General features: G+C 43.0%; 1 protein-coding gene across 1 annotated transcript in view; it reads left to right on the plus strand.

The window, feature by feature from the left end:
• Window positions 1-14,530: 14,530 nt before the first annotated feature.
• Window positions 14,531-24,978, plus strand: part of GFRA1 (GDNF family receptor alpha 1) — a 363,333-nt gene continuing 352,885 nt past the window's right edge. Inside the window, exons 1-3 of the mRNA XM_060241563.1 lie at window positions 14,531-14,853; window positions 16,078-16,380; window positions 17,912-17,995. Coding sequence (XP_060097546.1) covers window positions 14,748-14,853; window positions 16,078-16,380; window positions 17,912-17,995 — 493 coding nt within the window. The 5' untranslated portion in view covers window positions 14,531-14,747. The remainder of the gene's footprint in view (window positions 14,854-16,077; window positions 16,381-17,911; window positions 17,996-24,978) is intronic.

A 24,978-nucleotide genomic window follows, 5' to 3' on the forward strand; every position in this document is an offset into this window, starting at 1 on the left:
TGATCACTGTCTTCAAGTATGTGAAGTGATGGTGTGGAGTTGTTTTTTTGTTGCCCCAGAAGGTTGACCAGAACCAGCAGGTTGAAATTAACACAAAAGAGTTTCCGGTTAAACTTCAGGAAGAATGTCCCAGCAGTCAGAACAGTGGAACAGGCTTGCTCAGGAGGTGGTGGGCTCTCGTTCTTTGGAGGTTTTTAAGCAGAGGCTAGATGGCCACCTGTCAGCAATGCTGATTCTGTGAACTTAGGCAGATCATGAGAGGGAGGGCAGGAAGAGTTGCATCCGTGCTTAGTTCTCATGGTCCTTTCCTACATGCTCAGGGAAATGCTGTTCACCACTTTGGGGTCAGGCAGCAGTTTTTCTCCAGGACAGTTTTGCCAGAGATCCTGGAGGGTTCCCCCATCCCTGGTCTTCTGGGCATGGAGCAGGTGTCACTGAGAGAGTGGTGGGAAGTACTTGTGAATTTCCTGTACTTTGCAGGGAGTTGGACTAGATGACCCTGGAGGTTCCTTCCGTCTTTATGATTCTAGGTAGGTCCTCATTTAGTTAGACAAGCTATTGAGTTTATTAGAGTCATTTTTCAGGCTTGATGTTAAGCAAAAAACAGTGTCTGTCTCAAGCTGATTGGGGCTAGGAACAGAAAAAAATACTGTTGTGTATGATAGAAAGCCAGTCTTGCTGCCTCTTCAAAAAGATGGTAGACCTGCTGTAGCAGGAAACCCCTGCAGCATGCAATTAGTGGTCCAGGCAGAAATCAGGCCACAGGCGAGTTCAGGAAAATAGCAAACTTTATTTAACGTGAACACAGACCCCCAGATCAGACTCATGTCCAAAAGAATCTGGGAGCCTTGATTTCAGGAAGGTTTACAGTTTTATAGTCACAGACAATCACTTCCAGTAAACGATCACACAATTACAGTAAGGACCACCCCCATATCCCATACATCATCACAAGTGTCATATTACTAAAGGAACAAGGAGGAGACAGGGAGGGTTCCATACATGGCATTATTGCTGCAAATACCTTTGAAGCAATATCCTTCATTGTAAACATGCTCTGCACTTTTGACTTGCTCTTGAGACATATTCCTAGGTACCTTTGCTCAATGCTTATTAGTGCTTATTAGGACAAATTTCAACTGGTTCTAGTTCCTCTTTTAGGCAGCTGTGGCAGGACCAGTGGGTGAAGGATTAATTTCCTCTTTTACAGGAAGAGGAACTTCCTGTAAACTTCTGTGTGCCTTTTATATTTGTTAATTTGATTTTTAATCACCACCTTCCTGGTAGTCACCACCCATTCTTCACAAAGAGGGTAGTCCCAGCACAGATACAGAAGAAAAAGATTGTCATGGGTGCTGGGGGCCCTGCAGAAGAAGCCGAGCCTGCAGAAGAAACTGTGCCCCTGCCACCTGCACCTGTGCCCCCGCCTCCTGCTGGAGAAGATCCAAGCCCCCCTGCCTCGCCCTCTCGGGTGGCTCGTGTGCGTGACCGCCTTCGTCAGGACCTCAGGGATCGGAGGAGGGCGGCACGCTCACGAGCAAGACGCTCCCTGAGCCCTGAGTTTTGAAAGGATTCTGGCCCTTCTAGGAGTGAGGGTGCTTGAGTCTCAATAGGATCCTGGCTGCCCTCTGAGTCAGCAATTAGCCCAAATGGGCAACAGACAGCAGAGGGCTATATAGCTGTGGGCTTTGGGAGAAGGCTTTGTGGAAGCAACTAGTCACTTACCTGACGTTCTAGCATCCACTTCGGCTTCTGACTTCAGCTTCTGGACCCCCTGACTCTGGCATTGACTTTTGGACCCCCTGACTTCGGCTTCTGAACCTCTGACCTACGATACCTGGACTGTGATTCGGTTTTGACGCTTTGGACCCTCCTTGCTACTCAGCTACAGACCTTGGACTGCCCCTGGACTTCGCCTGGCCTGGCCCCAGCCCGTGACAAAGATGAAGATATTGGATTTACATCCCGCCCTCCACTCCGAAGAGTCTCAGAGTGGCTCACAATCTCCTTTACCTTCCTCCCCCACAACAGACACCCTGTGAGGTGGGTGGGGCTGGAGAGGGCTCTACAACAGCTGCCCTTTCAAGGACAACCTCTGCCAGAGCTATGGCTGACCCAAGGCCATGCTAGCAGGTGCATGTGGAGGAGTGGGGAATCAAACCCGTTCTCCCAGATAAGAGCCCACGCACTTAACCACTACACCAAACTGGCTCTCCACTCAGATACAGTTGCAGCCACAGTCTTACCAACCACCATCACCACTTCCTCACAAAGGATTGGCTGGGCCAGGTGGTACTGGTGGTCCTTCAGACCAGTGGCCTATTTGGAAATCTCCAGATAATTTGAATAATCACTGAGTACCTGAAGCAGGGTCACAGATGCCACTCTGGGCAAATCAATCACAGCTATTACTGCACTACATTCCACTTAAATTGCACCTGATTTAAGTAGGCACCCATTTAAAGGAAGTGAAAAAGTAAGCAATTTCCTTCTTTTGTTATTGAGAATGATGAGATGGATGCAGTGATAATTATTCCTCTACCAGCTCTTGGCAACTGGTAGAAAAGCAATTAAAAAGAACCTCTTTGCATTGCTCTTCTAATCCCTGGGTTACAAAAGTCTAAAATATACAGTGCTATTGCTGAGACAGGGTGGGGGTGCGGAAGAATGGCGTCTCAAGAATTCATAAATGGACCCAAACCTCCCAGACATTTCAGCAGGAATGCTCCTTCTCTCTTAAGCCCCATCCTTTTTGAACTGTGATTTAGAGTTTGTACCAAAACGGCTATTCTACGTGTCCATTCTAAGGTTCAAATCACAATTGGCATTAGAGTTCTGTGGCATTGTATGGATTGGAAAAATATTGCCGGATAAAGGGAGGGTAACTTTTTTACTGCGCCACTGCTCTGAATGAAAATGCCTCTCTCCCTTATGCTGTTTTAAGTCCCAATAGGAAAAAAAAATAATAACAACCACAATATATGGATACATGACTTTCCCTCCTTAAAGAAACTAGGTGGTGATGGTGGGGAAATTGATCTGTGCAACCTTAGAATAGGGCCCCACACTAGGAAGATATTCTTTGATATACCCAGTTGCACTTCCTGGTTTGCCCAAAAGCTAGAGCTGTGGTTAATTAGGTGAACCTAAGGCACTTCTGGGAAAGAAATGCCTTCTTTTTGACCCAAGTTTATTAGCAATAGAATAATTAACAGGCATTCTCACATTCTGACATGTTACTGTTCTATGGTTTTCCATGCTAATTCAACCCAGATCAAAGGTTTTCTGAATTTGTTAATTTTACTATTCTGCTATTGGCTTTTAACTTTGTACCACTTGGCATTCCAAACCCCACCAGCTATATGTGGCTCTGCTTACTGGACCTCATTCCCTCATTCTGAAGAAGTGTACATGCACACGAAAGTGCACATGCACACGTTCTGAATAAAACTAAGTTGGTCTTAAAGGTGCAATTGACTCCTATTTTGTTCTACTAAGGCACCTTAGAAAGGGGACTCAGAGGTTTACCAAAATCCAACTCTATAAAAAGTCTGCCACCTCATCAGACCTTTGTGCTTTTCACAGCAAGCCAATCCATGCACACGAATGTTAGTGTTGTCTTTATATGACTGGAACTTGGGTTGCCAGTCCCCAGGAGGGAATAGAATATCTCCTGGTTTGGAGGCCCTCCCCCTACTTCAAGGTTATCAGATAGCGGGGTGGGGGGGAAGGAAATGGCCAATGAGCACTCCATTGAACCCTATGGAGACTAGCCCATAGGATATCATGGAAAATTGATCTGTGGGTATCTGGGGCTCCTGGGGGGCTGTTTTTTGAGGTAGAAGCACCACATTTTCAGCATAGCATCTGGTGCCTCTCCTAAAAAAACAAACCAAGTTTCAAAAAGATTGGACCAGGCGGTCCAGTTATATGAACCCCAAAAGAAGGTGCCCCTATCCTTCATTTTTTCCAAAGAAGTGCAGTCCCTTTAAATGTGATGGCCAGAACTCCCTTTGGAGCTCAATCATGCTTGTCACAACCTTGGTTCTGGCTCCAACCCCGAAGTCTCCTGGCTCTACTCCCAAAGTTCCCAGATATTTCCTAAGTCAGACTTGGCAACCCTACTGGGAACTTGTGTGTCCCTTTTACAAATTTGAGTGACCTTAGGGTAAAACTAAAAATTGCAGCTGACTTATGGTGGTCCCATATGGTTTTCAAGGCAAGAGAAATTTTGAGGATTTGCTGTTGACTTCCTTAGTGGTCTCCCATCCAACTGTAACCTGGGCTGACCCTACTTAATTTGCATGATCTGATTGGATCAAGCTAGCCTGGGCTATCCATATCAGGGCAAAAATAAATGTTCAGTATTGTCAGTTATAACTGGCAGCTGCTCTCTAGGGCAGGCCTCATTTTGGGCAGGAGCTCACATTTTTATTGTGCTCTTTCTTTTTTACCCCCCCCCCCCCATACTTGCTTCTGGACTCCATGGTTCAAACCTCCTGTGAGAATTTTTCTGAACTCTAAGATCTGACAAACTTACTAATATTTCCCCCCACAAAAAATGGGGAAATAACCAAAACATATAAAGTAGACAGATGGAAATTGTGCCACTGTGGCCACATAGGAGAAAGTCATTTTAAAAGTATGATAGGAGTAAGGCTTTATTATGACAATTATAATTCAAGAAGCACTTGGATGGTAGATGCTGAGCTGATAGAATTTAGTACACCTTCCAGTGATGTCAGGGATGTGTGGCATATGCAAATGAGTTGTGCTAATTAGCTCCAGCACCTCTTTTTCCACAAAATGACTCCTGCTCTAGAATCTCAGGCAATGGTCTTCCTCAGTGTCTTCTACCTGAAATAATTTATCTGCAGATGCTTGGAATTGGAATGGCAATCTTCCCCATGCAAGTATATGCTCTATAACTGAACTACAACCCCTCCTTTATCTGGAATTAGTTATATAAATTAGGTACTTGTACATAGGCCCATATAATTGCCATGCTTTGTTCTGTTCAGGATTTGGGACAGAAAGGGAAAATGATCCCCATTTGCTTTGAAGACTGGGAAATTAATGTTTTGAGAATGGGAGAGAGTAATGTATGAATAGCAGGTAGGAAAAGTCTCACGAACAAAGCAGAAATCTTGCCATCTGATAACATCAGCACTGGAGGTCAGAGTCTTTGTTCAATGCTGTTAACAAAAACTCATCATAACTTTGCACTTCTTTATACCATAAAGGCTAGAGAGATAACCTTTTAATCATGAATGTTTAGAATTTTACAGACATTTTCAGTGCAGATTCTGTGATTGCTGCTAATACTTAGAGGTTTTGCTTCTAATTGCCATTCATCCTGACAATCTCAACAGAATGTTGAAGTTGCCTAATGGTCAAATTGCTAAAAATGTAAATTCTCATGCTAAACTTTGTGTCCAAGGCCTTGTCCAGAATATGGCCCATTGATTCAGTGGCCTTTAGAAATGTCCATTCCATGTCAGTGCACTAACAACTTGCCAGTGATCAGGCATATTGTATAGATTGTCATTCTTTCCCTGCTTATGTTAAACCTATATTTAGTAAAAATAGGATAATACAACTTATTATGGAGTACATTTAAGCAATACTAAAAAGAAATGACACATTTTATTATAGGAAGTCTGCATACCTTGAGTGGATTCTGTGGCATGAGGTCAGCATGCAAAGAATTGTAAAAGAAATATAATCATTTTCTATAAATACAGTCTTACACCTGACTAGCTCCTAAGAAATAGGCTGGCTAATCCGTTGGTCCCATTATGCTGCCTGGGAGCCACTGCTCTGGTGACTGATACTCTGGGGTTATCTATATCAACAGAATTGTGATTCTATGCAGCCCCAGTCACAAGTTCAACTGTGGTTCTGCAGAAACAAAGGCAACGTAAGCAGAACTCCACACAGCACCCCAGTCACTCCTTGGCCACCCATCAATCATTATGCTGCTTTTAAAGAAGGCAACAATGGTGCCAGTCTTTCTAAGATGACAGTTGAATGACTGCATGATGCCCATCCAACCCACTGCACAACAGACAGTCAGAATATGACAACAGCTCCTTCCTCAACATAGGCTACTATGGTACATCAGGTGAAAGTTCCTCAGCTAATGTGTATAATCACAAAACCCAGAGCTTCTGGCAGAGCTCCTGGCAACAGCAACACAGATAGTCTTCAAACACTCAGGTCCAGTCATGGAAGAGTGCTATTCCACATGCAACACTTGCTTCTCCCACCTCTCATAGGGTAGAAGATGTACATCAAGAACATATGGACAGCCCAGGAGAAAGTCCAAATCCTGCTGTGGTAATTCCACAAAACAGACCATCTAAAGGAGTCATACTGTTTTTCAGTTGTCAAGGAACAGTAGAACTTGGCCACTATAGGAAACTTAGAACGACTAGTGCAAAGGGCTGCTTGGCTTAGTATCTCATTGGAGCATGACACCACCATAGGCAACAGGAGATGGTGGTTTGGATCTTGCCACAGGGAGTTACTAAAGTTATTTCAAAGAAAGGACTTTGAATGCTGGCCTTGTGGCCAGCAACAAAGATACAAGAGGAGGAAACAAAGACTAGAACCCAGACATCACAGTACAACTCTAAGCACACAGCTGGAAACAGGTTGAGTCCGCAGTAGACCCTCATAGATCCAGCACATTATGCATTCCAATTTTGCAACCTTCCCCCATGCTTGAGAGTACAGCCATGTAGAATAGAAATGAAGAGGCCCAATTGGAAAAAAAGCACCAGCTTGCCAGCTGCATGGCTCAAAGGTAAAGCTGTGCAAGCACCAGTCGTTTCTGATTCTGGGGTGACATTGCATCATGACTTTCTCACAGCAGACTTTTTCATGGGGTGGTTTGCCATTGGCTCTAGAGAGCTTCAAACTTACAAGGAATATCAATATTTCTTGTGTTGTTATTTTTAATGCGTGTGTGTATATGAAATAGGTCACACACATACATCTGATGCAAGGACCAAAGTCCTCATTCAGGTAACCCTTCTGACTCCAGGTGCATTTCCTTTTGTACATTGTTCTCCACTCCATTCAGGCACATCTCTCCCATGTCCCATTGGCTGATTGCTTGTGAACTTTCATTGTAAGTTCGTCTCCATTCAAATGGGGGGGGGGGGGTGAACTAGATGACCCTGAAGATCCCTTCCAACTCTATGATTTTATATCTGCTTGGTTTTGTACACCGGAATTTATCATGGTGGGGAAGAATCATGAGGATCCTGAGCTATTAAGATCCTCCCTCACTCCAATTTGTTCTCAAAGAAATAAATGATACTCTTGCAGCATCTTCTAAAGGTCAGCAGGGGTGGGGTAATGGTCTCCTTATCTTCTCTGATAGCCCATTCCAAAGAACAAGAGTGATGAAATGGTACAACAAATGGGGTGTGTGTGAAGCAGTGGGAGAGGAAAACACCAGTGCTGAAATGCACAGCAGTGTGTGGAAAAACTAAGTCTGTATGGGGGAGGGGCCCCTTTTAAGGCATTTCCCTTCATTTAACCTTTTCATATTATGATGTTTTAGTTGTTTGAACTTCTGAATATAAACTTTCCTGAAGAACACCTATATGGAAAAGCAGTATATAAAAATCATCAATGGATAAATCAATACATGGAATTAGAATAATTTTTTTGCAGTTTGCAGAGACCTTTATAGCTTTAATGAGCTGTGAAACTGAAGGGTTAATTATATAGCGACATTTCCTCACCTAATCCTTAGCTCAGTGCCTTAAAAAGCAAAACACAATTGCCTTGTTACAGCTGCTGCAGGATTGATATATTAATCATTTATTTTTCCTTTGTTAAGCATTGGTTTTCATCTGCCAATAGCATACATTTTGTAATATCAGGTTACTTAACATTTATGTAATTTTATTTTGGGCAAATGGTGATTTTTCATACATGGCTGGCTTACATCAGTGGTCTTCTGATGGATTTATAGTTGCAAGAGGAAATGATATTAATACTGTGTCTATAAAACCTATTAAGTTTATGGAAGTAAACGTATTATATTGGAAGCTTTAAAAAAATCACATTGGATCCTCCAGATTCAACTTGAACACATTTGCAAGGTCAATTTGGGGCTACATTTAATTAGTACTTCAGAAGACATGAACACACTTATCTGCTAGGAAGATGGCTTTAAATAGCTGCAGTCCTGCCTCCTTGAACTGATCTACATGGGAAAAAGTTCCTGTGATATCTTCGGGATTTTTGCATGTCAGATATTTAACATTGGAGTAGAAGTCTCACCAACCTTGAGTTCTTTCGAGAAAGGGGGGGAAATAAAAATGTACTTTTCTTCTTCCATACGTTTTAATGTTGTAAATAGGTTTTGGTGTCCCAAAGCTGTTTAGTTAGACTTCACATCTTCCTGTCCATTAAGGTGCTTTGCTATCATTTTCTTAAAACTGATTCATTATGGACTGACCAGCTAGGCAACAACTACTGTATTGGACTGCACTTTCAAAACTTTCCTCAATACCTCATACCTCAGCCTGCTCTAATGCATGGTTTCTTCAAACACTGTAAATTCCCTGTAAATATGATGTTATAAACTACTTGTAGGAATTATGGAAGTGATCCACAGAGCACAGAGCAGCAATGACACGCCCTGTACATAAGCGGGAGTCAGGGGCAGGGCACTTCAGCTTGCAGCGTGTGAAATGCCCCCAGTAGCCAGGCATCCTGCTTAACAGTGGTGGCCAGGCAGCAGGGGGAGCTTTCTAGAGCTGTGGGTGGCTACCAAGTTACCAGAGTCCTGCTTATTTCAGCTGGCTGTGAGAAGGAAAGACAAAAATTCGCCTCTCCCCCCCAAAAGTGATGAATCCTTTGAATCCAAGAGCCTCCATGTCTGTCAATGGGGTCACTTCAGTTAATTCAGAGCATGGCTTGAAGAAGGCAAAATACATCCCTGGTGGGGGGCAGACTAGGTGAGAAGTCCTTTGTCTGTCAGCTCTTGCTTCTGGGCCATCATAATTTTTGCAAAAAAACCGTGCCCCAGAGCAGATCTCAACAGCCCATCTGACTTGTGGCTTATGCGGGGAAGAATGTGCATGTGTGAGATGCAGCAGATCAGGACCTGGACAGACAAGAGGGTGAAATCCCTGTATCACTGGTGTCACTTGCATGTTGGGCATGGGACCACCTCCAATGCAACGTATGCATGGCTACTCACTCGCTCCCTTCCTTGGTGGGATGCCCACTGCTGCCTCTCTGGCCACATATCCAGTGTCTCCTCATGAGGGCATGGATCTTTTAAAATGTTTAACTGCACGCGCGCGCACCTGCTACCTCTAGGCAAACATTTAAAGCATTCCCTGCCAATGATTTTTCTCTCCAGTGATCCAAGATCAGCTTTAAACTCATGTCACTAGACTGAATCCGTTTGGGGAACCCCCCCCCCCCCAACAATTTTATAGATGGAAAACCTAAGCAGTGCTTGGAGCTTGTACACTGATGAAGGGAGAAGTACTAACATTCTGCTAAGTTGGCTTGGCTACCTGAAAGTAAATACAACTTGAAGAATCTCCTGTTTCAAAAACCACACCCAACTTGGAACTGACCAGTAAGGAAAGAGCAGCCATGCTGCACAAAAAAAGGAGGACATTTTGGTGTTGCAGCACTATCCAGATTTTCTCTTTGGTATGCTGAATATATACTGTGATTCCCAACAGAAAAAGTGGGATGGGGGGAGTGCAGAGTGCAGACACAGCATTCAAAATAAAGCTCTACCAACCCAACTTCAGTGAAAATCAGAAGTAAGCTGTGTGTGCATAATGGGCCCAAGAACTCAAATGTGTAATTGCTGATCTTCCAACTAAGCTATGCAACATGTCCCTAAGATCAGCCTCTGTACCAGAGGACTGGAGAGTGGCCAATGTAATTCCCTTTTTTTTTAAAAAAAAAAAGTCCAGCAGGAAATTACTGGCCTGTTAGCTTAATGTCTGTAAAGTGATTTGCCAAACTGCAGCTCAGGGGCCACAAATGGCTCTTTCACACATATTGTGTGGCTCTCTAAGCCCCCACTACTCCATCAGCCGGCTTTGAGAAGGCTTTTGTCTCTCTAAATCACTTCTTCAAGCCAAGCCAGCTGGCAGCTTGGAAAATGCATTTAAAGTTAAAGTTGCTTTCTTTCCACCTCCTCCTCTCCCATCTATTTTTCCTCCCACCCTTCCTTGTTCTCAAACATCAGACATTCCTGTCTTGCAGCTCTCAAACATCTGACATTTATTCTATGTGGCTCTTGTGTTAAGCAAGTTTGACCACCCTGATATAGAAGAATAAGGACAGCTGAATAAAAACCAACTTGGCTTCTTCAAATGGTAAGTCCTTTCTTACTAACCTTTTATTATTTCATGGTTTGTAGTCTGCCCCTCTGAGATTCAAGATGGATTACATAATATAAAAAAACTTTTACAGTTCTTTGAATGTGTCAATAGACATGTGGACAGAAATAAACCAGGTGACTGTTTATTTGGATTTCCAGAAAGCTTTTGTCAAAGTCTCTCAGCCAAGATTCCTGAGCAAACTTCAGTGTCATGGGATAAGAGGATTGGCAATTGGATAAAGAACCGGGACCAGGGAGTAGGAGTAAATGGTCAGTTCTCGCAATGGATGGATGTGAGCAGTGGGGTCCCTCAAGGATTTGTATTGAGACCAGTGCTTTTCAACTTGTTCATAAATGATCTGGACAGGGCTTTTTTTTTTAGCAGGAACTCCTTTGCATATTAGGACACACACCTCTGATTTAGCCAATCCTCCAAGAGCTTACAGTAGGCCCAGTAATAAGAGCCCTGTAAGCTCTTGGAGGATTGGCTCTATTAGGGGGGGTGTCCTAATATGCAAAGGAGTTCCTGCTATAAAAAAGCCCTGGAGTTAGGGGTGATTAGTGAGGTGGCCAAGTTTGCAGAGGACACCAAATTATTTAGGGTGGTTAAGACAGATTGCAAAGAGCTCCAAAAGGATCTTTTCAAACTGCAGGGATAGGCATTAAATGACTAAAAGAGATTCTGTGTGAGCAAATATAAAGATGCATATTGGGCCAAATCAGCGGTGGCCAAACTTGCTTAACGTAAGAGGCACATAGAATAAGTTGTCAGATGTTTGAGAGCTGTAAGATATGAACAAATATTACACACACGTTTTTGTTAAAACTGCATTCAGGCGGCTCCAACTGTCCAGCAGGGAAGAATAGGAATCCTGAGTGCATGTTCAGCTGGACTTGGTGGCACAGCCAACAGTTTCCCTCCCCTACATGCTCACTTTTCTCCCTCAGCTCTTGAGCTGTCTTTCTCCTCTCTAGGTCCTTGGGTAACCTCTGTGGTAGAGGAGAGCAAGCCTGCCTATTTCCCCCTCCTTCATGCATCATGGAAATGGTCACCTACTGAGGTCCTGATGCTGTGCATGCTTACTTGAGAGTAAGCCTGCATTAAGTTCCTCCTTGACCTCTGGGAGCCACACAATATGTGTGAAAGAGTTGCATGTGGCTCCTGAGCTGTAGTTTGGCCACCCCTGGGCCAAATAATCCCAGCTTCACACATAGACTGATGGGATCTAAGCTTGCAGCAACAGGTCAAGAAAGGAACCTTGAAATAGTAGTGGATAGGTCAATGAAAATGCAAGCCAATGTGTGGCTGTTATTAAAAAGACAATTTAGAACAGGAATAGAGAATAAAACTGCTGCTATCATACTGCCCTTATTCTATGGTAAGAGCATACTTGAATGTTGTGTACAGTTCTGGTCTGGTCACCACACCTGAAAAAGGATATTGTAGGGGTACAGAAAATAGCAACCAAAATGATCAGGGGGCTAGAGCAGCTGAATCAGGATTGGTTAAAATGCTTAGGACTATTTAGTTGAGAAAAAAGGTGAGTTAGGTGAGCCATGATAGAGATGTACAAAATTATGCATGGTGTGGAGACAGTAGACTAGGAGAAATTTTTCTCCCTCTCCCATAATCCTAGAACCCAGGGACCTTAATTGAAGCTGAAGGATGGGAGATTTAGAACCAAAAAAGAAGGTATTTCTTCACAACATATAATTCACAGAACTTGCTGCCACAGGATGTGGTCATGGCCACCAACTTGAAAGGCTTTAAAAGGGGAGTGGACAATTTCATGGAGGAGTGGGCTGTCAATGGCTATTCCCTCCAGCATCAGAGGAAATATGCCTCTAAATCAGCTGCTGGGGAGCACAGAAGAAATCCTTTGCTACCCAAAAGAGCCTCAGAGCAGGTTACGATCACCTTCCCTTCCTCTCCCCACAACAGAAACCTGTGAGGTAGGTGGGGCTGAGAGAGCTCTGAGGGTGCTGTGACTGACCAAAAGTCACCCAGCTGGCTGCAGGCAGAGGAGTGGGGAATCCAACCCAATTCACCAGAGTAGAGTCTGTCATTCTTCTGTCAGTCTTCCTGTTTGTGGACTTCCTAAAAGGTAGTTGGTTGGCCACAGTGCGAATATAATGCAGGACTTGATCCAGTATGACTCTTCTTAAATTCAACATTGCTTTCATGGTAAAATAAAAATATTTAGGAGAATAAGATTTTTGTTGTTCTCTTTCTCGGAATAGTTGAGAGGATTTGCTCTTCTCTTCTGCTTCCTTGTGAATTCTAAAACATCTGTACATATCAAGGAGGTGACTAAGGTTTTGCTGCATGCGTATATGGGATAAAATCTGGAACTGAATCCCACTTTGCATATCTGTTTTCAAGGGACTTTAAAGGGGGGTCGTTTTGTAAGTAGCAGGTTCGTGAAAACAACTAACAGCTCTGCTCGAACCATCTGTCATGAAGTTGTGACATATGTTTGCTTTGTTTATTCAGGAGCCAAGTGTAAATTGATACACTGAACTAGTATTTGGCTGAAACTACAGTGCATCTGAATGTGTATCAGAACTGCATGTCTGCGCATACATCTTTAAGCCTCATGAAATTTTCAAGAGATGTCACTCACAGAAAATTCTGCACATTTTACACACATACAAGACTAGCACACAACATATTATTTGGTAGTACCATTCCCTGGGCTTCTCTTGAAGTGTTCAGTGATAGACTAAGTGGAATCTAAATGCTCTGCTCCTCTGAAGACTTGGTCTGGACCAAACAAGCTGTAATTTTTTTCTACACCTTACCTGGCTTAGCTGTCTCTAATCCCTTCTGGCTCCCTCTTTCCTAAAAGTTAAAGAAGGATTGACATTTTTTTGCACTAGGTGATGCACTAGGTGATGCAAAACCACAAAATTAAGAACTGGTGTGTTGTTACATTGCAGCAGGTGGGATTTCAGGTTTACAAAGAACTAATAGCCCTGTTGCAAAGGGTCCACTGATGCATTTCTTTTGGCAAAGCGCGAGACATTTCCTAAGGGCCCCGCAACGCTTGGGTGTCTTCTGATCTGCAAAATGACCCCAGGAGCTCAAGCCTGCCCTTCGTTTGAGGCCGTGATCCCCACTTCGCAGAGACAGATGGAGGTCAGAGATCGATGGGGGCTTCCCAAGGCACAGGGCCTAAAAGGGCGGGGCGCCAGAAAGTTTCTTTCCTGTAGTCCGGCAAGGTGGGGGGCTCTTTAGGACGCTGTTCCTTGCTGCTGCGCTTTCGTCGAGAGCTTTCTTGTTCTGGATGAGGTCGTACGGTCTGTCGGTTCAAGTAATCGAGAAAAGCAACTCTGCAGAGCGGAAATTTGCCTTGACTGGTCGGCGAGCCTGCAGCCCTCCGGGGTGTGGGCAGGAAATTGGTCCCGGTCACTGATTCGCAGGCCACGTTTCTGTATAGCTGCGCCAGTGTGTCAAAGAAAGGCTCCCCTTCCCCAGTCTCCCCATATAGCAGGCACGTTGTTCTGGACCGTGGAGAGCGCGGCTTGCAGTTTACCAATTACAGAAATCAGCTTGGGAGGAGGAGCAGTGGAAAGACTGAAACTTTTGGAAGAGGCCTCTTTGCCTCTTGCTTGCGGAGGGACCTGCACCTGCCGGAGCTGGCCCAGCCCCGCAATCAATAGCGCGGGCTGCTCGGTGCGTGCGCCTCCTTCTCCAACAGAGGGGGCAACGCGAGCTCACCAGAGAGCCCGGCGGCCGCACAAGAGGCATCTCGGAGGGTTAACCAGCCTCAGCCTTTCTTTCCCTCGCCCGCCCCAAATGAACGAGGAGAAACAAAGCTCAGTAGAAACAAGTCAGCCAAGCCTGCGGACTTTGGCATAGGAAAAGGACGGGCGGGAGCCAGTCAGGCTAGCCCAGAGCCTTAGAGACTCCGCGATGACTTGGAGGCGCCTGTAAAGGAGGAAGAAAGCGGGTTTTCCGGAGCACTCTTCTGCGGCAGCGGGACGGAGGACGAGCGCCTGGATTTTTGCCCCCCCCCCCCATCGCCGCCTATTTCTTGGGAGTCCCTCCCTGGGAAAAAAAAAGTGCTGCCCCCCACCAAAGAGGTAGACGAAGCTCCTGCTCCGTGTCACACTCGCACGCTCCCAGCGTGAGCCTCTCTCTCTCTCTGCTCTCATTGAGAAATTCACGCTTCTGTTTTCCAGGATGCTGGGATGTGAGATCTAAGTGAGAAATCTTCGCCTTTTTTGGTTGGTTTGTTTGGTAGAGCAGTCGTTCTTGGTGCTCCCTGTGGACTGAAGAGAGAGGAGGGTGGGGTGGGCATTGTCGTGGAAATTCAATGGATATGAACTTGGGGGCTTTGGAATCTCTCTGGTTTGGAATATCCATATGCTGATTGTCTTTTGGAGTGGCAAACGGAAGCTCGCTCGGGGGAACGAGTTGCAATACCGAAAGATGTCTCTGGCCACCTTTTACTTCGTTTTGCCACTAATGGGTAAGTGTCTGGAATGCCAAAGCTCTGTATGTGGCTCCGTAAAGCCCGGTGCTGACTTGGTGCACCCTAATATTTGATTGCGAGCTTGCTCTTTTAAGAGACAGCAATGAAGTTTTCTGTAGGGGTTTTTTTTTTTTTTTTTTGCCTCTCATCCTTTTGCATGAACTGTGCCCAGGTAAAGCTCACAAAGGTACTATCGGCTGCGTTAAACTGGATTTTAGCAAGTTGGAAGGGAAACTTTCTGATAATTGTTCATCTTTGTTAACTTAACAGGTGGGGAAGTGGGGACCTTCTTCCGCAAGAAAAACAAATGGTTTCTCTGCTAAACTGTGACTCTCCAAAAATGGTTTGGGAAATCTCAAATCTGGACCCCTTTTGACAATAGGCATGATGTGTGTGCACATGGCTGCATGTTCTTGTCAAGGAGAAAGGGAAATAAGGAAGCACATTGGCTGCAATTTCCTTTGCCTTCTGCAATGAAATCTTGGTGGCTGGAGAGAAATCTGGCAACAAAAATAATGCCAATTTTTACCTTTCCCATGGAAGATATAAACACAGCCTTTCAAAGGAAACTGGTGGAGTGTGAAGCAGTCGGTGTGAATCAGTCAGTGGGGGAGAGACCATTTGCATCTGGCGGTTTGTGAATACTGACTGAAATCACAACAAAGCCTTTGTGGAAACGGAGGGCACATATTAGGCTCACCACTGGTGTTTTAAGTGCATGACGGGGAAGTGTATTTAATTGAGGCAAGAAAGGAATAAATCTTTTACTGTGCAAGTTAACCTCTGTGGTATTTTTTTTGAACCTCAAGTCAGCCAAGCAGGCTTCTCTGTAACTAAAAGTAGTTGCTTCTCTCTGAACTCCTAAGGAAGAGGATCCTGGGAGGAAAGCTCAGTTATCCTCCCAAACTCTTTGGCTTGTATAGTGGGGAATGGAACTGAGGCAGAGTGGGGGGAGCTGACTCTGTCGTTGACTTCTGAGACATCCATTTGTTAGGAAGAGAGCTTGGAGCACTTGGTTATTCAGCTGTTTGAAGGATGCTCAGCTTTTCAGGGACTCCCTGAGAAAAAGAACTAGAATAAAGCTTGTGTTCTTTCTTTGCCTGTGGAATTGTTTTCATTACAGCAGTTCTTGCTCTTTCTAAGCCTCCCTGGATGGATGCCTCTGTCCTCACAGCCTCCTGGGGACTTTTCCTGATGTCTTTTGCTCTCTTTTCATTGTAGAAGTGCTCTTGTCCACAGAAGTGAGTGGGCTGCTTGGCGGGGAACGTCTCGACTGTGTGAAAGCCAGCGACCAGTGTCTCAAGGAGCAGAGCTGCAGCACGAAATACAGGACACTGAGGCAATGTGTAGCTGGCAAAGAGAGCAACTTCAGTCGGGCAACAGGCCTGGAGGCCAAGGACGAGTGCAAAAGTGCCATGGAGGCTCTCAAGCAGAAATCGCTCTACAATTGCCGCTGCAAGAGGGGCATGAAGAAGGAGAAAAACTGCCTGCGTATTTACTGGAGCATGTACCAAAGCTTACAGGGTATGTCGCAAAATGGTTCTGGTTCCCTCCTCTAAGAGGGGTTTTTCCTCTGGCCAGTATTTCCCCCCTCAGGTGACCTCATTCCCCTTGTGTTCTTCAGCTGCAAACGAAGTGTCGCCTAGCATGAGCAGCTGTTGCTGCTGCATCCGCTTGTTGTTGAGAAATGCAGAATAAAAGATTTCCTCCAGGGGGACTCAGTTGACCTTTGTAAACTGAAGTAAAAAGATTAGGGTATTAACAAGCGCAAAATCTACAAAGCCCTCTGCTAGGTGCTGTGCTTCCCCATTCCTCTTGGCCCGAGAAGAGTCTTAAGCATTTGTTAATGAGATCTAACTTCAGGGGTCGCACTTCAGCCACCCTGTCAAACCAGAGTTGTTTCCTCACTGCCCTGCTGAGTCAGTGTTTTAAAGTTTTTTCCTTTCCATGCTTGTGAACATCCCCACACATCCAGGAAGAAAGAGATCTTTTGAGAAAGGGTTTTTTTTTTGTACTTTAGATAACATTCAGGGGCTGTGTGAGGACAGCGAACTAATAGTTCACTGTTAGAGCAGTGAACTTGCCAGAACATCTATCGATTCCTGATACAATAGGGCTGCTAATACAATTTTGAATCCTGACCCTTGATTAAGAATTAAGGGCCCTGTACTGTGGTTCTTGTGATCTTAATGTGCCTTATTGGTATTCTGTCTGCCTAATATTTGATGCTTCCATACCTGCGGGGCTTAATTGAAACTGATATTTTATTCAATGACAACACTGAATAATGTAATGACTTTGGAATTATTGGTTGTCACTTTCACACTAAATTATGATTACTGGATACTTTTGACTGAATATTGTTTGCTGTCACTCGTTATCATAGATTTGCTACTTTCAAAGTATTCGGGCTTTGTGGGCTGTTCTTTGGCCAAAACTGATTGTTACAGCTAAATGCAAAGTAAATTGTGATTGTGCGTTTACAGGGGAATTCTCCCCAAGTCTGCCTCTCCTCCCCTGTAATTGCTCATGAAGGCAGAACAACCACAGGTTGATGTTTTCCTTTTGATTTCATGTTAGGGGATGTCAAAGAAGAGTTACTCATCAGAAGCATCTCTCAAAAAGTACCCAAGGACTTTCAAAAAGTGAACTTTGAGAACAGCAACTGTTAAGACTTATAAATATCCCATATTTTAACATCATCTGGTGTAGCAGAGGTAGTAGTATAGAAACTCTTAACAAGATCCTCTACTGAGTAATAATTTTGAGGTGACCAAACTGTTGAGCATTTGGTGTGATGGTTTCTATCATCCATAAAGCTGACAGAGGGGCAAAAGAAGGCTTCTGGTAGAGTCCCATAGAAAGAGAGTGCAGGGAGGTAAGAACTGGTCCATGTCCTGGAGAGGAGACTTGGTAAAATTGGGAGAAGAATCAACAGTGGATGCTGGTGGGATGTGTATTGTGGATTGTAGCAGGCTAGAACTTCTGTATGTATTCAGTGTTCAAAACATAATAAAGTGCTAAAGAAAGATCCTCCTATTTTTATTATCTTTAGGAAATGACTTGCTTGAAGAGTCACCTTATGAACCAGTTAACAGCAGACTATCGGACATAATGAGGCTAGCACCAGTCTTGTCAGGTAAACACTTTTATGATTGTTGTACTGCAATGTGGACTTTGTTAATCATTTCTGAGTGGTTAATGAAAGTTTCTCAGAATATGGAATAATATTCCTTTTTTCTATTTAGAAATCAGCCCAGCTGGATTTGGGCTTAGAAAATAAACTATAGCAAGGCTGCAAAGGAAGCACTGTCTGATCTGTGAAATCTATTGGCATGAAATCATTTTGTCTTGTATAATTGTTAGATTTTGTAAACCACAGACTGTGGGTGAGACCGCACTGCCTGTTCATCATTTGGTGATTGCAATGTCAGCATGTGCAAAACTGCATCACAGACCCAGCTCTACAGAGGGAGCATTCTTGTCAGCTGACATCATTGCAAATGCAGTTCTTTTCTGGAGAAACGACTCATACACTTATTTGTGAGTCATGAGGTGGTGAGGCGCCCAGTGACATACTCCTAAGTGTGAATAAGCCACTGTGTTCTTGGTCTTTATGAGAAATGATAATTTACTTTTTTCCAGTATATGTAACTGTCATTTGAGCCACTTATTGTTGTATTCTGTACATGTAGAATGTAAAAAGAGCATGTTGTAATTTTAATTCTGAAAAAATCCTGTATTCTCCTCTTCCCGCATTTCATTCAGTTCCTGGAATGGGAAAAGGGAAGAAGAACTAAATACACCTGTAGATGGCAATCTGATTCTCTGCCTTCAGAAGTCAAAATGCCATAGTTGTTTCTTAATGTAGGCTATGCAAGACTGAGACAAAGCCAAATGTTATCATCCTTTTAACCACTGTAGGACAGGCAAAAAATGAGTGCCTTGTTCATTTTAGATATTGAATTAAGATTTTTTTTCATTTTGTTTGAAGTGTCAATTTTAAGAGTTCTTTCACTTGTTCTACTTTCAAAAAGTCTCTTTCGTGGGATTACCCAGGGTAAGCCTCACAGTAATTATATAGAACAGAATGGGGCACACTACTTGTGCTTCAAGACTAAAATTGCATTTCTTCGGGATCAGTAATATTTACTCACACCACATACTTTAAGCCTCACAGGAATCCTGCAGTTTAAGTTAATATTCAAGTCTAGAATTCACTGCCTGTGTGAAATACAGCATTTCTCTTTTAAACAGCTGATATCATACCTAAGTCTAATAAGACATTGTCACCCTCACATGCTTGCACTCAAGTGCTCATTTCCTTGGTGAAGATAGCAGCTTCTTTGGCCAGACTATACTAAAGGCTAAAACACCAGAGAAACAAAGTGCTGTAATAAATGGTATAGAAAGGAAATTGCTTCTTGAAGGCAATCCAAATAAGTAATACATGCCAGTTCTGTCTGAATAAGCCAATGGAAATCTTGCATACTGAGCTCATAATTCTTTTTTAATCTCTTTAAGATCAAATTTTGATATGTCTTTTAAAAATTAATTTAATACTAATTTAGGTGCCTTTTCTGCCTCCCATCTGATCTGTTTCTTTTTAAAATACTTTGTGTATGTGTGTTAAGGAGTTAGATTCTATAGCTGTTTGCCACAGCAATTACATAATAGACCATGACTTTAACAGCTGTAATTATTCTGGAGCTGATAGGTATGATCTGTTCATTCGGGCTGGATCTGTTTTATATTCACCTGATATTTCCACTCATTTAAGTGGATTGTTCAGATCTGCAAGATTAGTTTAAGAGAGAGGGGTATACCACATGGACAGCTTACTGGCTTATTCTTTACAGTGGATATAGTAAAAACTAATATTTTGGAGCTGTTGAAGTCTGCAACAGATAGCTCTTAATGATCCTTTTACTGCATAGCTATATTAATTCCTTGAAGCCCTGCACACTTTACTCTTTCTGGCTCACTGCCTATATAACAGGCAGTGAATATATACAGTTTTGATTTTTGCTGATTTGATTAGCAAAACTTGCTTAAGGCAAGGTTTATATCTGCTCTTCTGCCAAACCTGGTCAGTGTTTACTTTGCTGTAAGTATGATTTATATATCTATGGGGGTTGTACGAGTCTTTTAAGTCCCCAGTTCTGTGTGCCTTCTGTGCAGCTTTTCTTTACTTTGATCACAGCAAATTCATTAATAATTTAGTAGAGGCAGTTTGGGAACTCTCCATAACTGTCTTTAATGATAAGTATTGAATGAGCAATTGACTGAGGAAAGTGAATTGGTCATTCCTCTTATTTAGCATATGTTTTTTCAACAAATATGGGTTCTGGATGAATTCAGCAGACTTCACACTTGCACATATGCAATTTTTAATGGAAATATTTACAGAATAAGGTTGTTTTGTAGCTTCAGATGCAGTCATGCAAGTTTATGATGCAGCAGTGAAAAAGGAGTCTTATGCTGGGCATGTGGGGCTCAGTCATGCAAGGTCTGCTTTTAAACATGCTTTACTGCTCCATTGGGTAGATATAGTGCAGGAGACCAAGGAGAGGCAGAATCATTAATGATCCTTTGGTTGTTGTGCTTGCAAGAAGCCATCAGCACCTGCACTTCGGAGGGAAGAGAATTTAAGTGAGCTTTCTTCACACAGCAGGATAGTGCATTGTGATGGCTCCACTGCTATGAGAGAGCCACATCCCAGGCAGGCCCTATCCGTTTGCACTAATTAACTAGCTGCAGTGCGGTGTGGGGGGGAGTTAGAGGATTGGTCTAGGACAAGGGTGTTGAATTCATTTGTTGTGAGGGCCAGATCTGACATAAATGGGACTTTGTGAGGCCAGGCCATGCATGTCATAAAATGTAATGCCAGGAAGCGGAAATATAAACTTTATAAAAGATACACAGAAACACAATTAAAGATATTGTTTTTTACTTAAAATACAAACATACTTAAAACTCTTGCAATGTTTTGTTTAAAATGGAAAGCCAGGGGAATAGTGGAATTTGACATTGCAGTTAAAAAAACCCATCAAGAAAAAGCACGAGGATCACAGCAGACACTAAAAATATAAACCAAAAATATAAAATGCTCTGGGCTTAGAAAAACATGAAATGGCTCAGCGTTGAAAGCTTCACCCCCTGCCCCCAAGTCTACTCAGATTGGCAATGGCTCTTCAGTAATATTCCCCTTTGGCTATGGATTCCCAGGTTAGACTACTCACTAGGCACCAGTTCTAAGGTCCATTCAACAGAGACATGCTGGCTCGAAGCATCAACCCTTTATTTTCAAGGTCTCACAACTCCAGCAGGAGCAGCTTCTAACTGGCCATATAAATGCTGAAAGGTGAAACTGAGCTCCATTTGTTTAAAATAGCACAGACAAAGCTGCAAGGAAAACACAGAATGGATTTTCTGTTATGGTCTCTGTGCCTAGATAGACTACTCAGTCTATCTGGGCAGAGACCTTAATGGAAAGTCCATTCCATATTTTCTTTGCAGCTTTGCAAGCCTATAATTGCTTCCTGCTTCAGCTTGCAAAGACAAGGAAGAAGGAGCTGGGAACTTAAGCAGCCTTGGAGCTTCAAAGAATGAGGACAGGAGGGGGGGTGGAGAAAAGAGCCCCATGGAACTGATTAAAACCCTGGGCAGGCCAGTTTTGCCCCACAGGCCAGACATTTGACACCCCTGGTCTAGAACCTGGGAGATCCAGGTTCAAATCTCCGCTTTCCCATGGAAGTTCACAGGATGACCTTGGCAGGCTGCTCTCATCCTAATCTACTTCATAGGGCTGTTGTGAGGATAAACTAGAGAAGGGGAGGAGATGTTGTAAAGGCACTTCAGGTTCCATTGAGGAGGAAAATGGGACATAAATAAATTTAAGTTGAGTGTAAATACAATTAAGTAGTTTTAAGAAAGATTAGTGCCAAATCCTGGTCTCATTGATGTTAACTGAAATTTATAAATATAGAATGCTATATTTTTGTATTTGAATAAACACTATACATTGTGAAGGAAACAGAAGGATATGAATGACACCAAAAACAGTGAGGTAAATAAACAATTTCACTTTATTTATGTGAGCAACACAGAACCTCTTTCTTCCTTATATTAAGGAAAGGAATGTATCAGTCAGGCCTGTGTAACTACAGAGAAGAGGCCTGTCTTGTAAGAAGACCATGACCCCCCTCGTACAGGCGACTTGCCCACTGAACCAAGTGTTTTACAAAGCTTGCAGATTTTATCTTCAAAACATACAGCGGAATGCAAGTTGATTCCTTGAATTGAAGAGGTTTCCTTTTAAGCTTGTTTGAATTGGATATAATGTCTGTTGAGATAGTACCTTTGTTAGTTGGTTGGTTGGTTGGTTAGTTGGAGCCTGTTCTATACTGTAGCTTTGCATCATATTTTTAATTGCCTCATTTGACCTTGTAGTCATGTATGTAAGCCACTAGGGGCTAAATGGAAAAATCAGGATATAAATATTTTAAACTAATAAATAAAAGATCATTTTTGCCAAGAGAACTAGGGATGGAATTTTCTCTTTGGTGCTCTTGAGACATCTGAAGAAGCATGGGAGCTCCTCTGGTATTGTGAAGGAATACTGGGTATTGGGTATACTGGCATGGGTATACCCAGTATTGTGAAGGAATACTGGGTATACCCATGCTACTGGGTATTGTATTTGTCAGGGGCCTTGTAAATACTTTGGGGTGTTCCCAATTGACTTGGGAGCAGTTGGGTAATAATTTGCCGGCTCACTTGGCTGCTTCTCCCATACTCTTCAGCTGTGGCATGGTTACACAGCTGCTGTGTGTGTGTATGCAGGAACCTTCAAATTCACCCAGGCTGATTCTGCACTAACCTTGCTCTGTGCCAGGCTTTAGTTTCTCTCCGGAGCAAACTAGCGATTTTGCACCAGTTGCTCGGCGCCACCATTTTGCGCAGGGAAAACTCGCAATTTGCCATGCCACAGTGTAAGCTTGAAAAAACAGGTTTATGCTGTGGCACAGGAAATCGTTGGTTTTCCCCATGCAAAATAGCGATGTGGAGCAACTGGTGCAAAATTGCTGTTTGCTTCGGAGAGCAACTGAAGCCTGCTGTGGAGTAAGATTTGTGCGGAATCAGCCCCAGTGTTCCAATTCCATTCAGATGCATTAGATCTAGCTTTTGCTGTCAACAGTTGAGCTCACTGCTCACAAGATTCCCATAAATGAAAACCAATTATTTGAGTAAGCAATGTCAGTAAGAGGTTTCCAGGTAAGTTTCCATACAATAAGATTTTTTTTTTAAAAGCTACTGAACATGCAGCAGAGCTTGATCAGCTGATGCTGCCAGATATTATCTCGGCTAGTTTTACTTAACCCCAGTGGCAAGGCATTATAAGCATGGGGAGTGATGCAGATTTTATGATACTATAACTATTCCTGAATTGGTGCCGCTTATCTGAACTAACAAATTTAAGTACAATCACACCTTTCTAAGCCCAGGGTCATTTAGGTGTAGTCCTGAGAACAATATACAAGTTGATGGCATTTCCCCCCCTCTTTCATGGCTGCCGAATAACCATGAGAAAATCCTCTGCTTCTTGATCTTCAGAAGGGGCTTCTGTGCATGTGGCAAAGAGTCTTGTTTATCAGAAACAGCTTCTGGTGCAACCTGAAACATAAAAGGCCCAGTGCATGGGCATGCTGTTCTGAAAAATCCCTCAACTGAAGCCATTATTCAGTGTATCTACACGTAGTGGCAGAGTGAAAAGGAAATAATCCACCACAGAAATAGCTGTCTTGTAGATCAATTAAAGATGAGAATCAGATATAAAGATACATGTACTATAACTTTTACGTTGTGTTATATATTGTTGCAATTGAATTGGGATATTATGTGATTGGTGCTATTTTTGAGGGCCTGAGATGGAGCAAGATGGGTCAAAATTTATTCCAGAGGTTGGACATGGTTGGGAACTCATTCTAATGAGAATATTGTTAAACTGGCTAATAGAACACAGATTTTAATAGTAGCATTACTGTGCCTTTATGCTTGCTTCTAAAAATAAAATCAATTCAAGAGATATAGAACATAAGAATCTTTATTGAAGTATAAAAATATCACATCGTCCTTTCAGCAGCAAAGCATATAAAGTTTATATCTTTGGTTTGCATTTTTACTGAGTAGCAAATAAACACCAGAATCCTGTTGGTAATATTGGATCAGGATATTCATAAATATTTTAGGAAGCTACACATTATTAAAGGGTTGTGGAATTGACAGATAAATTAGATATGTGCTCCAGTGAGCAAATTTATGTTGTATGCATTTACAATGTAACTAATATCTTGGTGCTGTTTAGAAGTCTCATATCTAACCTTCACTCTTATGAGGGATTCTTTAACTTCTTTTGGAAGTATCATATGATAGGCAATGGGGCAGAGCCCTAGATGACTCTTAAATGTTTACTGTAGAAATGGTACTGAGTATCCAGATAAATTCTTCAAGACACTTAGAAAGGTGGTTGTAAATATTGATGCCATTTTCCAGAAGGGTGGTTGTAAATACTGATGCCATTTTCCAGATACCACTGAGGCAGGAGGCAGGTTCTGTTGCCTAGGGAGACAGGTGATCACCTTGGAAAGGCATTTAGACCTGGCTATCCAAGGTTATGAACTCCATATTGGCAGAATGGCTTACAGCAGTTAGTCATGAGCCACACTGGCATGCGTGGCCTATTTGGTGTGCCTCTTTTTTTCTGCCATCAAGTCACAACTGATTTATGGCAATCCCATGGGGCAATGGTGTACCTAGCATATTCTACACCAAGAGTGGATCATTTTTTTACATCCTCCTTGCCTATACAACAACATTTTCAGTAATAATCGTGAACTAAATGCACCTTAGAGACCAAAAAAGAGTTTAAGGGAATAAACTTTTGAGAGTCAAACCAGAGAGTTTCTGCAGTAGGAACTGAAATGATGTGTGTTGTGGGGGGGCATTTTTGCAAGCCCAGGCCAGCAGCAGAACTAGTGCAGTTTCCTGCAGTACCAATGCAATCAAAGAATGCCTAGCAGAATCCTATGCCATGGTGGCAGTGCCAGATCAACAGGACTG

Source organism: Heteronotia binoei, chromosome 6 (assembly GCF_032191835.1).
Source record: "Heteronotia binoei isolate CCM8104 ecotype False Entrance Well chromosome 6, APGP_CSIRO_Hbin_v1, whole genome shotgun sequence".
NCBI classification, from domain to species: Eukaryota; Metazoa; Chordata; class Lepidosauria; order Squamata; family Gekkonidae; genus Heteronotia; species Heteronotia binoei.